This window comes from Gobio gobio, assembly GCF_949357685.1.
Source record: "Gobio gobio genome assembly, chromosome: 17".
In the NCBI taxonomy this organism is placed as follows: Eukaryota; Metazoa; Chordata; class Actinopteri; order Cypriniformes; family Gobionidae; genus Gobio; species Gobio gobio.
The window spans coordinates 2116498-2135283 of record NC_137110.1 but is presented as its reverse complement, the minus strand read 5'-3'; the positions used below and the strand labels follow the sequence as shown (position 1 = coordinate 2135283).

General features: G+C 46.1%; 1 protein-coding gene across 1 annotated transcript in view; it reads left to right on the top strand.

Annotated features, from left to right (window-relative positions):
* syt2b (synaptotagmin IIb) overlaps positions 1-18786 on the top strand; it is a 105827-nt gene that overhangs the window by 58126 nt on the left and 28915 nt on the right. The window contains exons 2-3 of the mRNA XM_079841028.1: positions 11709-11949; positions 15395-15555. Coding sequence (XP_079697154.1) covers positions 11736-11949; positions 15395-15555 — 375 coding nt within the window. The 5' untranslated portion in view covers positions 11709-11735. The remainder of the gene's footprint in view (positions 1-11708; positions 11950-15394; positions 15556-18786) is intronic.

The following is an 18786-nucleotide window of genomic DNA, read 5'->3' as shown; positions in this document are numbered from 1 at the left end:
CAGCGTCCTCACACACACCTCACACACACCAGCCTCCTCTCACACACCTCAAACACACCAGCGTCCTCACACACAACTCACACACACCTCACACACACCAGCGTCCTCACACACACCTCTCACACACCTCACACACACCAGCGTCCTCTCACACACCTCACACACACCAGCGTCCTCACACACACCTCACACACACCAGCCTCCTCTCACACACCTCACACACACCAGCGTCCTCACACACAACTCACACACACCTCACACACACCAGCCTCCTCTCACACACCTCACACACACCAGCGTCCTCACACACACCTCACACACACCTCACACACACCAGCGTCCTCAAACACACCTCACACACACCAGCGTCCTCACACACACACCTCACACACACCAGTGTCCTCACACACACACCTCACACACACCAGCGTCCTCAAACACACCTCACACACACCAGCGTCCTCACACACACCTCACACACACCAGCGTCCTCACACACACACCTCACACACACCAGCGTCCTCACACCCACACCTCACACACACCAGCGTCCTCACACACACCTCACACACACACCAGCGTCCTCACACACACCTCACACACACCAGCGTCCTCACACACACCAGCGTCCTCACACACACCTCACACACACCAGCCTCCTCACACACACCTCACACACACACCAGCGTCCTCACACACACCTCACACACACACCAGCGTCCTCACACACCAGCGTCCTCACACACACCTCACACACACCAGCGTCCTCACACACACCTCACACACACACCAGCGTCCTCACACACAACTCACACACACCTCACACACACCAGCGTCCTCACACACACCTCACACACACCAGCGTCCTCACACACACCAGCGTCCTCACACACACCTCACACACACCAGCCTCCTCACACACACCTCACACACACCAGCCTCCTCACACACACCTCACACACACCAGCGTCCTCACACACACCTCACACACACCAGCGTCCTCACACACACCTCACACACACCAGCGTCCTCTCACACACCTCACACACACCAGCGTCCTCACACACACCTCACACACACCAGCGTCCTCACACACACCTCACACACACCAGCGTCCTCACACACACCTCACACACACCAGCGTCCTCACACACACCTCACACACACCAGCGTCCTCACACACACTTCACACACCAGCCTCGTCACACACACCTCACACACACCAGCCTCCTCACCCACACCTCACACACACCAGCGTCTTCACACACACCTCACACACACCAGCGTCCTCACACACACCTCACACACACCAGCGTCCTCACACACACCTCACACACACACCAGCGTCCTCACACACACCTCAAACACACCAGCGTCCTCACACACACCTCAAACACACCAGCGTCCTCTCACACACCTCACACACACCTGTGTCCTCACACACACCTCAAACACACCAGCGTCCTCACACACACCTCACACACACCAGCGTCCTCACACACACCTCACACACACCAGCGTCCTCACACACACCTCAAACACACCAGCGTCCTCACACACACCTCACACACACCAGCGTCCTCACACACACCTCAAACACACCAGCGTCCTCACACACACCTCACACACACCAGCGTCCTCACACACACCTCACACACACCAGCGTCCTCACACACACCTCACACACACCAGCTTCCTCTCACACAACTCACACACACCAGCGTCCTCACACACACCTCACACACACCAGCGTCTTCATACACACCTCATACACACCGGCCTCCTCACACACACCTCACACACACCAGCGTCCTCTCACACACCTCAAACACACCAGCGTCCTCTCACACACCTCACACACACCAGCGTCCTCACACACACCTCAAACACACCAGCGTCCTCACACACACCTCACACACACCAGCCTCCTCACACACACCTCAAACACACCAGCGTCCTCTCACACACCTCACACACACCAGCGTCCTCACACACACCTCAAACACACCAGCGTCCTCTCACACACCTCACACACACCAGCGTCCTCTCACACACCTCACACACACCAGCGTCCTCTCAAACACCTCACACACACCAGCCTCCTCACACACACCTCACACACACCTCACACACACCAGTGTCCTCACACACACCTCACACACACCAGTGTCCTCACACACACCTCACACACACCAGTGTCCTCACACACACCTCACACACACCAGCGTCCTCACACACCTCACACACACCAGCCTCCTCACACACACCTCAAACACACCAGCGTCCTCACACACACCTCACACACACCAGCGTCCTCACACACACCTCACACACACCAGCGTCCTCTCACACACCTCACACACACCAGCGTCCTCTCACACACCTCACACACACCAGCGTCCTCACACACACCTCACACACACCAGCGTCCTCACACACACCTCACACACACCAGCGTCCTCTCACACACCTCACACACACCAGCGTCCTCTCACACACCTCACACACACCAGCGTCCTCTCACACACCTCACACACACCAGCGTCCTCACACACACCTCACACACACCAGCGTCCTCACACACACCTCAAACACACCAGCGTCCTCTCACACACCTCACACACACCAGCCTCCTCACACACACCTCACACACACCAGCGTCCTCACACACACCTCAAACACACCAGCTTCCTCACACACACCTCACACACACCAGCCTCCTCTCACACAACTCACACACACCAGTGTCCTCACACACACCTCACACACACCAGTGTCCTCAAACACACCTCACACACACCAGTGTCCTCACACACACCTCACACACACCAGTGTCCTCACACACACCTCACACACACCAGTGTCCTCACACACACCAGTGTCCTCACACACATCAGTGTCCTCACACACACCTCACACACACCAGTGTCCTCACACACACCTCACACACACCAGTGTCCTCAAACACACCAGTGTCCTCACACACACCTCACACACACCAGTGTCCTCACACACACCTCACACACACCAGTGACCTCACACACACCTCACACACACCAGTGTCCTCACACACACCAGTGTCCTCACACACACCTCACACACACCAGCGTCCTCACACACACCTCACACACACCAGCGTCCTCACACACACCTCACACACACCAGCGTCCTCACACACACCTCACACACACCTCACACACACCAGCGTCCTCACACACACCTCACACACACCAGCGTCCTCACACACACCTCACACACACCAGTGTCCTCACACACACCTCACACACACCAGTGTCCTCACACACACCTCACACACACCAGTGTCCTCACACACACCTCACACACACCAGTGTCCTCACACACACCTCACACACACCAGTGTCCTCACACACACCTCACACACACCAGCGTCCTCACACACACCAGTGTCCTCACACACACCAGCCTCCTCACACACACCTCACACACACCAGCGTCCTCACACACACCTCACACACACCAGCGTCCTCACACACACCTCACACACACCAGCGTCCTCACACACACCAGCGTCCTCACACACACCTCACACACACCAGCTTCCTCACACACACCTCACACACACCAGCGTCCTCACACACACCTCACACACACCAGTGTCCTCACACACACCTCACACACACCAGTGTCCTCACACACACCAGCCTCCTCACACACACCAGCGTCCTCACACACACCTCACTCACACCAGCGTCCTCACACACACCTCACACACACCAGCGTCCTCACACACACCTCACACACACCAGCGTCCTCACACACACCTCACACACACCAGCGTCCTCACACACACCAGCGTCCTCACACACACCTCACACACACCTCACACACACCAGCGTCCTCACACACACCTCACACACACCAGCGTCCTCACACACACCTCACACACACCAGCGTCCTCACACACACCTCACACACACCTCACACACACCAGCGTCCTCACACACACCTCACACACACCAGCGTCCTCACACACACCTCACACACACCAGCGTCCTCACACACACCTCACACACACCAGTGTCCTCACACACACCAGCCTCCTCACACACACCAGCGTCCTCACACACACCTCACACACACACCAGCGTCCTCACACACACCTCACACACACTTGCGTCCTCACACACACCTCACACACACCAGCGTCCTCACACACACCTCACACACACCTCACACACACCAGCGTCCTCACACACACCTCACACACACCAGCGTCCTCACACACACCTCACACACACCTCACACACACCAGCGTCCTCACACACACCTCACACACACCAGCGTCCTCACACACACCTCACACACACCAGTGTCCTCACACACACCTCACACACACCTGTGTCCTCACACACACCAGCCTCCTCACACACACCAGCGTCCTCACACACACCTCACACACACACCAGCGTCCTCACACACACCTCACACACACCAGCGTCCTCACACACACCTCACACACACCAGCGTCCTCACACACACCTCACACACACCTCACACACACCAGCGTCCTCACACACACCTCACACACACCAGCGTCCTCACACACACCTCACACACACCTCACACACACCAGCGTCCTCACACACACCTCACACACACCTCACACACACCAGCGTCCTCACACACACCTCACACACACCAGCGTCCTCACACACACCTCACACACACCAGCGTCCTCACACACACCTCACACACACCAGCGTCCTCACACACACCTCACAGCGTCCTCACACACACCAGCGTCCTCACACACACCTCACACACACCTCACACACATCAGCGTCCTCACACACACCTCACACACACCAGCGTCCTCACACACACCTCACACACCAGTGTCCTCACACACACCTCACACACACCAGTGTCCTCACACACACCAGTGTCCTCACACACACCTCACACACACCAGCGTCCTCAAACACACCTCACACACACCAGCGTCCTCACACACACCTCACACACACCAGCGTCCTCAAACACACCTCACACACACCAGCGTCCTCACACACACCTCACACACACCAGTGTCCTCACACACACCTCACACACACCAGCGTCCTCAAACACACCTCACACACACCAGCGTCCTCACACACACCTCACACACACCAGCGTCCTCAAACACACCTCACACACACCAGCGTCCTCACACACACCTCACACACACCAGCGTCCTCAAACACACCTCACACACACCAGCGTCCTCAAACACACCTCACACACACCAGCGTCCTCACACACACCTCACACACACCAGCGTTCTGTTGTTCTGCCGTTCTGCCGTTCTGACGTTCTGTTGTTCTGTTGTTCTGTTGTTCTGTTGTTCTGCCGTTCTGACGTTCTGTTGTTCTGTTGTTCTGTTGTTCTGTCGTTCTGTCGTTCTGTCGTTCTGACGTTCTGTCGTTCTGTCGTTCTGTCGTTCTGCCGTTCTGCCGTTCTGCCGTTCTGTTGTTCTGTTGTTCTGTTGTTCTGTTGTTCTGTTGTTCTGTTGTTCTGTCGTTCTGTCGTTCTGACGTTCTGTCGTTCTGTCGTTCTGTCGTTCTGTCGTTCTGTCGTTCTGCCGTTCTGCCGTTCTGTTGTTCTGTTGTTCTGTTGTTCTGCCGTTCTGTCGTTCTGTCGTTCTGTCGTTCTGTCGTTCTGCCGTTCTGCCGTTCTGTTGTTCTGTTGTTCTGTTGTTCTGTCGTTCTGTCGTTCTGTCGTTCTGACGTTCTGTCGTTCTGTCGTTCTGTCGTTCTGCCGTTCTGTTGTTCTGTCGTTCTGACGTTCTGACGTTCTGTTGTTCTGCCGTTCTGCCGTTCTGTTGTTCTGCCGTTCTGTTGTTCTGACGTTCTGACGTTCTGTTGTTCTGTCGTTCTGTCGTTCTGTCGTTCTGTCGTTCTGTCGTTCTGACGTTCTGTTGTTCTGTTGTTCTGTTGTTCTGTCGTTCTGTCCTTCTGTTGTTCTGTCGTTCTGACGTTCTGTTGTTCTGTCGTTCTGTCGTTCTGTCGTTCTGTCGTTCTGCCGTTCTGTTGTTCTGCCGTTCTGTTGTTCTGCCGTTCTGCCGTTCTGTTGTTCTGTCGTTCTGTCGTTCTGTCGTTCTGTTGTTCTGTTGTTCTGCCGTTCTGTTGTTCTGTTGTTCTGTTGTTCTGTTGTTCTGCCGTTCTGACGTTCTGTTGTTCTGTTGTTCTGTCGTTCTGTCGTTCTGCCGTTCTGTTGTTCTGTTGTTCTGTTGTTCTGTTGTTCTGTTGTTCTGCCGTTCTGACGTTCTGTTGTTCTGTTGTTCTGTCGTTCTGTCGTTCTGCCGTTCTGTTGTTCTGCCGTTCTGTTGTTCTGCCGTTCTGTTGTTCTGTTGTTCTGTCGTTCTGTCGTTCTGTCGTTCTGTCGTTCTGACGTTCTGTTGTTCTGTTGTTCTGTCGTTCTGTCGTTCTGTCGTTCTGTCGTTCTGCCGTTCTGTTGTTCTGCCGTTCTGACGTTCTGTCGTTCTGTCGTTCTGTTGTTCTGTTGTTCTGTTGTTCTGCCGTTCTGCCGTTCTGTTGTTCTGTTGTTCTGCCGTTCTGACGTTCTGTTGTTCTGTTGTTCTGTTGTTCTGTTGTTCTGCCGTTCTGCCGTTCTGACGTTCTGACGTTCTGTTGTTCTGTTGTTCTGTTGTTCTGTTGTTCTGTTGTTCTGCCGTTCTGTTGTTCTGCCGTTCTGACGTTCTGACGTTCTGTTGTTCTGACGTTCTGTTGTTCTGTTGTTCTGTTGTTCTGTTGTTCTGCCGTTCTGACGTTCTGACGTTCTGACGTTCTGTTGTTCTGTTGTTCTGACGTTCTGACGTTCTGTTGTTCTGCCGTTCTGACGTTCTTTCGTTCTGTCGTTCTTCCGTTCTGCCGTTCTGTTGTTCTGCCGTTCTGCCGTTCTGTCGTTCTGTCGTTCTGTTGTTCTGTTGTTCTGCCGTTCTGTTGTTCTGCCGTTCTGCCGTTCTGACGTTCTGACGTTCTGTTGTTCTGTTGTTCTGTTGTTCTGTTGTTCTGCCGTTCTGTTGTTCTGACGTTCTGTTGTTCTGTTGTTCTGCCGTTCTGTTGTTCTGCCGTTCTGCCGTTCTGACGTTCTGTTGTTCTGTTGTTCTGTTGTTCTGTTGTTCTGTTGTTCTGTTGTTCTGCCGTTCTGTTGTTCTGACGTTCTGACGTTCTGTTGTTCTGACGTTCTGACGTTCTGTTGTTCTGTTGTTCTGTTGTTCTGTTGTTCTGACGTTCTGACGTTCTGACGTTCTGTTGTTCTGTTGTTCTGTTGTTCTGCCGTTCTGACGTTCTGTTGTTCTGTTGTTCTGCCGTTCTGTCGTTCTGTCGTTCTGTTGTTCTGACGTTCTGCCGTTCTGACGTTCTGTCATTCTGTCGTTCTGTTGTTCTGACGTTCTGTCGTTCTGTTGTTCTGCCGTTCTGACGTTCTGTCGTTCTGTCGTTCTGTTGTTCTGTTGTTCTGTTGTTCTGACGTTCTGTTGTTCTGCCGTTCTGTTGTTCTGTCGTTCTGTTGTTCTGCCGTTCTGTTGTTCTGCCGTTCTGTTGTTCTGCCGTTCTGTTGTTCTGCCGTTCTGCCGTTCTGTTGTTCTGCCGTTCTGTTGTTCTGCCGTTCTGCCGTTCTGACGTTCTGTTGTTCTGTTGTTCTGTTGTTCTGTTGTTCTGCCGTTCTGTTGTTCTGCCGTTCTGACGTTCTGTTGTTCTGTTGTTCTGCCGTTCTGCCGTTCTGACGTTCTGTTGTTCTGTTGTTCTGCCGTTCTGCCGTTCTGACGTTCTGTCGTTCTGTTGTTCTGTCGTTCTGTTGTTCTGCCGTTCTGCCGTTCTGTTGTTCTGCCGTTCTGCCGTTCTGTTGTTCTGCCGTTCTGTTGTTCTGCCGTTCTGACGTTCTGTTGTTCTGTTGTTCTGTTGTTCTGCCGTTCTGTTGTTCTGCCGTTCTGACGTTCTGTTGTTCTGTTGTTCTGTTGTTCTGCCGTTCTGTTGTTCTGTTGTTCTGTTGTTCTGCCGTTCTGCCGTTCTGACGTTCTGTTGTTCTGCCGTTCTGACGTTCTGTCGTTCTGTTGTTCTGTTGTTCTGTTGTTCTGCCGTTCTGACGTTCTGTTGTTCTGTTGTTCTGCCGTTCTGCCGTTCTGTTGTTCTGCCGTTCTGACGTTCTGTTGTTCTGCCGTTCTGTTGTTCTGCCGTTCTGACGTTCTGTTGTTCTGTTGTTCTGTTGTTCTGCCGTTCTGACGTTCTGTTGTTCTGTTGTTCTGTTGTTCTGTTGTTCTGCCGTTCTGACGTTCTGTTGTTCTGTTGTTCTGTTGTTCTGCCGTTCTGCCGTTCTGCCGTTCTGCCGTTCTGTTGTTCTGTTGTTCTGTTGTTCTGCCGTTCTGCCGTTCTGACGTTCTGTTGTTCTGCCGTTCTGACGTTCTGTCGTTCTGTTGTTCTGTTGTTCTGTTGTTCTGCCGTTCTGCCGTTCTGTCGTTCTGTCGTTCTGTTGTTCTGTTGTTCTGACGTTCTGACGTTCTGACGTTCTGTTGTTCTGTTGTTCTGTTGTTCTGTTGTTCTGTTGTTCTGACGTTCTGACGTTCTGACGTTCTGACGTTCTGTCGTTCTGTCGTTCTGTCGTTCTGCCGTTCTGCCGTTCTGTTGTTCTGTTGTTCTGCCGTTCTGCCGTTCTGCCGTTCTGTTGTTCTGCCGTTCTGTTGTTCTGTTGTTCTGTTGTTCTGCCGTTCTGACGTTCTGTCGTTCTGTTGTTCTGCCGTTCTGCCGTTCTGTTGTTCTGTTGTTCTGACGTTCTGTTGTTCTGTTGTTCTGACGTTCTGCCGTTCTGTCGTTCTGTCGTTATGTCGTTCTGACGTTCTGACGTTCTGACGTTCTGTCGTTCTGTTGTTCTGACGTTCTGTTGTTCTGCCGTTCTGACGTTATGTCGTTCTGTCGTTATGTCGTTCTGTCGTTCTGTTGTTCTGTTGTTCTGTTGTTCTGACGTTCTGACGTTCTGTCGTTCTGTCGTTCTGTCGTTATGTCGTTCTGTCGTTCTGTTGTTCTGTTGTTCTGTCGTTCTGACGTTCTGACGTTCTGTTGTTCTGCCGTTCTGACGTTCTGTTGTTCTGCCGTTCTGACGTTCTGTCGTTCTGTCGTTATGTCGTTCTGTTGTTCTGTTGTTCTGTTGTTCTGTCGTTCTGACGTTCTGACGTTCTGACGTTCTGACGTTCTGACGTTCTGTCGTTCTGTCGTTCTGTTGTTCTGTTGTTCTGTTGTTCTGCCGTTCTGTTGTTCTGTTGTTCTGTTGTTCTGTTGTTCTGCCGTTCTGTTGTTCTGTTGTTCTGCCGTTCTGTCGTTCTGATGTTGTTCTCCTTTAACCACATCCTTTAACGGCCTGACACTTTATTTCATTATTAAAAAGAGCCGTCCACTGTCGGTTCTGAGAGGTTCTCTGTTCACTTGAGCTTCTTTGTCGTGTATTCCAGTCATGTACTCGTAATGATAAATATGCTGTGAAGCTGCACCTTCCTATTCTACTGCTCTGAGCTCTGAGGGCGTGTCTGAATCCACTTCTGCTGTTTGACGACGGGACAAACGGTCGGCTCATGATCTGAAGGGCCGTCCCTCGTCTCTTCATGAGTCATGGCTGTGTTTGGGGTGTAACGAGCAATAAACCAATCAGAGCCTCATCTCCCTTTCCCTTTAAAAGCCATGAGAGGATTCACTATTGACATGAGGAGAGACTGAACGCTTCTCCAGAGTGTGTGTGTGTGTGTGTGTGCGTGTGTGTGCGTGTGTGTGTGTGTGTGTGTGTGTGTGTGTGTGTGTGTGTGTGTGTGTGCGTGTGTGTGTGTGTGCTGCTGCGCGTCCCTGTGTGTGTAATAATCAGATTGTGTGTGTGTGTGTGTGTGTGTGTGTGTGTGTGTGTGTGTGTGTGTGTGTGTGTGTAATAAGTGTGTGTGCTGCTGCGCATTCCTCTGTGTAATAATCAGGGTGTGTGTGTGTGTGTGTTGTGCTCCTCCTATAGGCTCATATCACTAACACACTCTTTAAATAACACACACACACACTGCACTATTGACTTTAGATCAGGTGTGTGTTGGTCAGTGGTTTTCAGTTCCTCCAATAGCAGCTCCAGCAATGCTCCTGATCACTCCTGGTGTTCAGACCAGATGCCCATGAGTGAACAGATGAGCAGTGTGTTTGAGATTTAAACACGAAGAGCTGGACATGAACATGAGAACTGTGTCAGAACACACTCGCGTCACACCTGGGGTTGTGTGTGTGATAGAGCCCGTAATGACCAGATCCAAAAACCAGATCCAAACGCATTCCAGACTTCAATGTATTTTGTGTTTTAACTAGGGCTGGGCAAATTAACGCGTTAACGCGAGCGATTAATTTTTTCAGCTTAACGCAATTAAAATATTTAACGCAAATAACGCAGGGTCCGTTTTTATATCCATTTTTGCTTAGCGTTGCATGATCATCACGCTCTTATTCATGTAAATGCTTCCAAGCGCGACAAGACACAAGAGAGCGCGCTGTATGCCAATGTCCTGTGTGTGTGTGTGTGTGTGTGTGTCAGTGTCCTGTCTGTGTGTGTGTGTGTGTCAGTGTCCTGTGTGTGTGTGTGTGTGTGTGTCAGTGTCCTGTCTGTGTGTGTGTGTGTGTGTGTGTGTGTGTGTGTATGTGTGTGTGTGTGTGTGTGTCAGTGTCCTGTCTGTGTGGATGCGTCTCATGTCAGCTAATCAAGGGACACACACACACACACACACACACACTCGACGCATAGACAGACTCGCGTCAGTTTCCTGCTCACATCGAGTTCTCATTGGTCTTGAACAAACAATAACAATAACACAGAGGATTTTGAGTATTCTCATATTAGGAGTCTTAAATTAGTTAAATAACGTCTTAAATGAACTTAAAGAGTTGTGAGGAAATGAGATGCGCGGGACAGCGCGTGAGATCTGCGGCTGATCTTAAAGTGACAGTAGCACTGATGATGATGTCATTAATGTTCATCACAGAACAACGGGAACAGAGAAAATTTTAGCTTTAATGATGATTCATCTATATTTAATTTATTATTTATGCAGTTAAGAAAGATAACTATTATAACTATTGACTTTCCTGCAGCTCAACAGTAGAGTGTGGCGCTTGCAACGCCAAGGTCATGGGTTCGATTCCCAGGGAAAGCAAGAACTGACAAAATGTAAAATGTGTACCTTGAATGCAATGTAAGTCGCTTTGGATAAAAGCGTCTGCCAAATGCATAAATGTAAATGTAACTATTACATTTCTGTATATCTATAACAGGGAAGGCCATGGGTAAATATAACATTTATTATTTTGGGTTTATGTAAAGATTGTTTTAAGTTCACTTAAATTAAAAGTTGTTTTTTTAAAGCCTAATAAATGTTGAAATTGGGAGCTTTCAGTTATACAGTAACGTCATTAATGTTTCATAGACACTTTAGTATCAGTGATACTGGCCTTCATTCATAAAAATATGACAATACAACACATATTTAAAACATGCTGTCTTTAAATTGTTTCTACATTAATTTGGAGAGTAACTGAAATTATTACAATATCAAAATATTAAAAACGTAAAATATTAAAAACTTGCGATTAATTACAGAAAAAAGTGCGATTAATTAGTTTGGGTTTTTTTATCGATGCCCAGCACTAGTTTTAACTGTGTCTCTTTAACTCCTCCAGGGTTCCTGATTGGCCAAGGCCGACATTATGAAGTGGAACCTCTTTAAAAAGAAACCAGAAGCCATGGTGGGCCCAGAACCCACTGGACTGGGCGGAACCCACCCGTCTCACACCATGACGATGGCCCCCGCCGTCTCCACGCCCGCAGACAACTCCACCGAAGCCGAGGGGCCCGTCAACAAGAACGATGTGTTTGAGGAAATCAAGAGCAAGTTCCTCAATGAGATCGATAAAATCCCATGTGAGTCCTGCGTCACAGTCTCACCAGATCAAGGAAATCAATAGAGCATCATCATGCTGAAGACCTTATGGATTTAAATCCTGGACAAATTGTCCGAGTTGTGACACTTCTAATCTAGACGTCCAATGCAATAAATGCTTTCAGATAAACATGTATTTAACCAGGGCTTAAAAACGGAAAAAAATATCAATGGTTCACTCCGAGCAGAATCGATATTATAGCGTTTCCGTTTTTGCGTTCCTCAATAAACATTACTGTTCCGAAAACGGTTTGATATGAAAAAATACCGGTTAATAACGTTATTTTAATTTAGCCTATACTTTAATCAAATATGTATAAATAGACTTATTTTCACTCAATAATAATATAACGCATGGTAATTTAACTTGAATATTTATTTCATAACATTTTTAAAACCACAACAGAAACATGCATTAATTACAAAGCATAAACAGCGGACCTGTTTTAATGGAGCGGAAAGTGGCTCTTATGCCGAATTCTTTTCAGAAGAGTGAGAACATTCTTTGTACATAACTTTTTTTCAACACGACTTGTTTTAAAAATTGCATGAATAAAGAATAAATAAACTGGATAACCATTGCTCTTTTAATGCTGGTCATTTCAAAGCAAACACTGCGCAACACGTCTGCATCCCATAATCTAATTCAGTCAGCTAATAAAGCTTGATCATTTAATGCAATATAACATACCATTTAATACGAAGCATCAGCCGTCTATATAGAAAACATTGAGCTGTCCTGTATTGGCAATCTGAAAGACTTTAGGAGAAATGTTTGATAGATGCTATAGCCTACTTGGACAGGCTTAAACGGAATCTACAAACTAGCCTAAATCAGACTATTTGAGCTTAAAGTCTGTACTGCTTATTTAAACGTTCGAAAAGAATGTCCTCCAATACCTGAGCTTTCATTGATGAGCTCAGCGGGGAGAGAAATGTACTTGAGGAATGTAAATGCGCTCACACTGACTTGCGTTACTGTAGATTCACAGATGACATTTCACTCTCGCTTGATCCGTCACATCACATGCTGCACTACTCTATTCATGATTGGCCACTGCCAGATTACAATATTAAAGAGAACGATAAAATAACGTTATTAACCGGTTAATGGCCATTTCAAATTAACGTTTCTGTTCAGAACGATTCAAATTGATTTTGATTTCGTTTCCGTTTTTGTTCCTCTTAAAATTTTGTTCGTTTCCGGTTTTCGTTTTCGTTCCTTGAACCGGTTCAGAGCCCTGGATTTAACTTCGTAAAATATTAATTGAAAACATGTTTGTGTTTGTAGTATTTCTTGCTCTGTCCTTCTCAGTTGATATCAGATATCACCTTCAACTACACAATTTAAGGCCTTAAAGGTGCAATATGTAAGATTTTTGCAGTAAAATATTCACTAGGCCAGTGTTATATATTTTGTCAATATCCCAAATGTTTCCAACTATTTGTAAATCGTGAGAAAATTGCGATTTTAACCGAGGAACCGGGACACAATTAAGTTTGTTTATGCTTAAAACAAGAACAAATATCTGTCAAATTACTTACATTTGGAATTAAGTTTATTTTTTGGCTGATATTTGTTCTTCTTTTAATCATAAAATCACTTTCACAAGATTTCTCATCTCAAACTTTAAGCAATTTTTTCTGTAAAAATAATTAAAAAGTTATGGAGATCTGTTGGAAATTGTATTTTCAAACTTTTAGATTAGTGTTGCTTCCTAGACATTTACATCTAAAGAACATAATGATGTATTTTATCTTCAACTATCTTTAATTGGTCTTAAAAAGGTCTTTGATTTACCTTCATAAAACCTGCAGAAACCCTGTTCAAGGAACATCACATGACTACCTGACGTCTGATTGTTTGGTTTGGTTTGGTTTTGTTTGGTTTTTCCCCCATGATGCTCTGCAGTGCATCTAGTTACCACCCAGAACACCCTAGCCATCACCCCGAAAACCTTAGACACTGCCTAGCAACTGCCCGAAACACCCTAGCAACTGCCCCAAGCAATACCTTAGCGATCACTCAGAAAACCCTAGCAATCGCCTAACAAAACCCTAGCAACCACCCTGAATACCTTAGACACTGCCTAGTAACTGCCCCAAGCAATGCCTTAGCAACCACTCAGAACACCCTAGCAATCGCCTAACAACACCCTAGCGACTACCCTGAATACCTTAGACACTGCCTAGCAACTGAATACCTTAGACACTGCCTAGCAACTGCCCGAAACACCCTAGCAACTGTCATAAGTAATGCCTTAGCAACCACTCAGAACCCCCTAGCAATCGCCTAACAACACCCTAGCAACCACCCTGAATACCTTAGACACTGCCTAGCAACTGCCCTAAGTCATGCCTTAGCAACCACTCAGAACCCCCTAGCAATCGCCTAACAACACCCTAGCAACCACCCTGAATACCTTAGACACTGCCTAGCAATGCCCTAGCAACCACCCAGAACACCCTAGCAATTCGCCTAACAACACCCTAGCGACCACCCTGAATACCTTTGACACTGCCTAGCAATGCCTTAGCAACCACCCAGAACACCCTAGCAATCGCCTAACAACACCCTAGCGACCACCCTGAATACCTTAGACACTGCCTAGCAACTGCCTGAAACACCCTAGCAATCGCCTAACAACCACCCAGCATACCGTAGCAACTGCCTTGCAATGCCTTAGCAACCCCCCAGAACACCCTAGCAATTCGCCTAACAACACCCTAGCAACCACCCTGAATACCTTTGACACTGCCTAGCAATGCCCTAGCAACCACCCAGAACACCCTAGCAATTCGCCTAACAACACCCTAGCGACCACCCTGAATACCTTTGACACTGCCTAGCAATGCCTTAGCAACCACCCAGAACACCCTAGCAATCGCCTAACAACACCCTAGCAACCACCCTGAATACCTTTGACACTGCCTAGCAATGCCCTAGCAACCACCCAGAACACCCTAGCAATTCGCCTAACAACACCCTAGCGACCACCCTGAATACCTTTGACACTGCCTAGCAATGCCTTAGCAACCACCCAGAACACCCTAGCAATCGCCTAACAACACCCTAGCAACCACCCTGAATACCTTAGACACTGCCTAGCAATGCCCTAGCAACCACCCAGAACACCCTAGCAATCGCCTAACAACACCCTAGCGACCACCCTGAATACCTTAGACACTGCCTAGCAACTTCCTGAAACACCCTAGCAATCGCCTAACAACCACCCAGCATACCGTAGCAACTGCCTTGCAATGCCTTAGCAACCCCCCAGAACACCCTAGCAACCACCTAGAAACCCCCTCCCCCCCTCCCCTGCATCTGAGTGCCGAGTTTTGCCACTGCATGCCCCACTCACATTTTCCTCAGGAAAAAATAATGATAAATATTTTCCTGTATTTTTTTTTATATGCCTCCAGTGCCTCCATGGGCGCTGATCGCCATCGCTGTGGTGGCCGCCCTCCTCATCCTCACCTGCTGCTTCTGTATCATTAAGAAATGCTGCTGTAAGAAGAAGAAGAACAAGAAAGGCAAAAAGGGCAAGGATGGCTTCAACATGAAGAACATGCAGGGTGGAGATGTATGTAACGTGTTCGATCGCACGCATTAGATAAGGAAGTTAAAGCCCCTGACGCTCACTTCGTGATATTAACTTCTGTATTAACTGGGAATATCAACAGGCATTAGTGTTGCATCAGTAAGAAGAGCAAACAAGCCTCAGACCACTCTAGAGTCTGTTCTGTGATTAGCTTCACGGGTTGCTTTATTGTGTTCGTGAGTAATGTGAGTGTTTGGTTTTCTTTGAAGAGAAATGCTACACTGGATGTGCTCATGTGATTCAGATCATTAAAGATAGGAGCTTTGAGGGTCCTTCTACTAAATCAGTGTCTTTAATTATATTATAATAGTTATATAATGCAACATCATTACCGTTAATATTGAGTATTTTACTTTTATATACATTATTATCGGTTACTTTGTGCAAAGATAGCTGCAGATTGTAATTCAAAGCAGTTCCCTGGTTGCCTTTCACGATTCAACGAGTGACTCATGACTCACTCACACAGAGGCCGCGTCCAAATCATGAACTCAATTCTCACGAGTTTTTATCTCGCAATTCTGATTTTATCATTCGCAATTTCGAGTTTTTATCTCACAATTCTTACTTTATTCTCGTAATAGCGAGTTTTTTCCCACAATTCTTACTTTTTTCTCGTAATAGTGATTTTTTTATCTCAAAATTCATACTTTTTTCTTGTAATATCGATTTTTTTATCTCAAAATTCATACTTTTTTTTGTAATTGAGATTTTTTTATCTCACAATTCTTACTTTATTCTCGTAATATCGATTTTTTTTATCTCAAAATTCAATTTTACTTGTAATTGCGATTTTTTTTATCTCACAATTCTTACTTTATTCTCGTAATTGCGAGTTTTTTCCCACAACTCTTACTTTTTTCTCGTAATAGCGATTTTTTTATCTCAAAATTCATACTTTTTTCTCATAATAGCGATTTTTTTATCTCAAAATTCATACTTTTTTCTCGTAATAGCGATTTTTTTCCCCTCAAATTTCATACTTTTTCCTCGAAATAGCGATTTTTTTAATCTCAAAATTCATTCTTTTTTCTTGTAATATTGATTTTTTTCCCCCTCAAAATTCATACTTTTTTCTCTTAATTGTGATTTTTTTAATTTCACAATTCGTACTTTTTTCTCGTAATTGCACAAAAAAAAATCACAATTCGTACTTTTTTCTTGTAATAGCGATTTTTTTAACTCAAAATTCATACTTTTTTTCTCGTAATAGCGATTTTTTGATCTCAAAATTCATAAATTTTTCTCATAATAGCGATTTTTTAATCTCAAAATTCATACTTTTTCTCTTAATTGTGATTTTTTTATTTTCACAATTCGTACTTTTTTCTCGTAATTGCAAAAAAAATTATCACAATTCGTACTTTTTTCCCGTAATTGCGAATTTTTTTAATCTCACAATTCATACTTTTTTCTCGTAATTGCGATTTTTTTATCTCAAAATTCATACTTTTTTCACGTAATATTGTTTTTTTTCTTAAAATTCATACATTTTTTCTCTTAATTGTGATTTTTTTTATTTTCACAATTCTTACTTTTTTCTCGTAATTGCACTTTTTTTCTCACAATTCTTACTTTTTTCTCGTAATTGCGAATTTTTTAAATCTCACAATTCATACTTTTTTCTCGTAATTGCGATTTTTTTATTTCACAATTCTTACTTTTTTCTCGTAATTGATTTTTTTTATCTCCAAATTCTGACATTATTTCTCGTAATTCTGAGTATTTACTTTGCGACCGCTATGTTTTATGTAGTATGAATGTAATCTGAGATGTACCATGTTTCATTATCAGCCGTATTACCAGCGTCAGTTGCGTCACTTCACTATCGTTCACAAATCCTCTCCCGTGGCCTCATGGGATAGTAAAGTGTACATTGAACGCACACTTCAGAATTGTGCCGGAATTAGTAGGTCTGTGTATTCAGACATGCTTCTTTTGTCACACATGTAGAGAAGCACAATGCGCTTTCTGAGGGACATATATGCATATGAAATTAAAATAAGATGGCATAGTGCATTTTATTAACCCGATAACACATCTAGAGTCTTAAAGAAGTTATTGATATGGAAAAGACACTCATTTGATGGTATGGTCCTCAAACTCAAGCGTTTATTGATACAGATGTGTTAAACGTCACAGTGTCATTTCTCAAATGCTTCTCTCGGTGTTGTTCACTGTCTTGACTGTCTTTGGTTGTGTTTTTTGGTGTGTCGTGAGTTCAACCTCTCCCTCTCTCTCTGCTCTCCTTCCTCCCGCTTTGTGTCTATTGCGCCGCGTTTCTTGACGCTCATGGGCGTCGGCGCTACGGTAGGTGGATGGATGAACGCACAGCTGGTGGTGCTAGCACCGCGGGGTAGGGTGGGATGGAATGGCTGTTGTAACTTCTAGGGCTGGGTAAAAAATATCGATTTCTCGATTTTAATCGATTATCACTTTTACAAAACAATATCGATTCTTAAATCCCAAGAATCGATTAGTCTATTTTTTGTACGAAATTCAAACACATAAATACCGTTTTAGCGCTGTGGTGTGAGATCGCTCTGCCTCAGCTCAAGAGAACCAGCAGATGAACGGATCTTCTCTTCCGCCTTATACCAGTAACAGCGTGAAATAAACACGAATGAGCTTCTGAAAGTGTGTTAAAGATACAGGACAACTTCCCTCAATCAGTGTTTCAACCACAGAAAGACATCAGTAAAACGGCTTACAAGTAAACAATGTCACGTAACGTCATTACCTCAGAAAAACCATATCCAGTGTCCATAAACTCGTTAGTCAGCTAGAAAAATTTACTCTAGAGAGGAGCATTTTACTCATTATATGCACCATTACATAGGATATTCATTGTCAATGTTCTTCAATATTTAATAAATCAGGCAAGTTTTTATGACAGCCACCCTTTAAAAGTTTATATTTAAAAAAAAACGAATTGGAGTAGAATTATGATTATGTAATTGTAAAGTTAATTAGGGCTGCACGATTAATCGAAATCGAACCGCAATCGCGATTTGGCTTATGTGCGATTATGAAAGCGCAAAGGCTGTGATTTTAATGAAATAAATAAATGCCCAGCGTGTCAGTGAAGAGCTGATCTGAGATCAGGAAACGCTGCTCCGTCTGAAAGCACTGCGAGTTTGAGCAACATCTGTCAAACATCTTCACAAACTAGTAATGTGAAGCGTTCATAAACCTGTTGTCCAACCAAATACA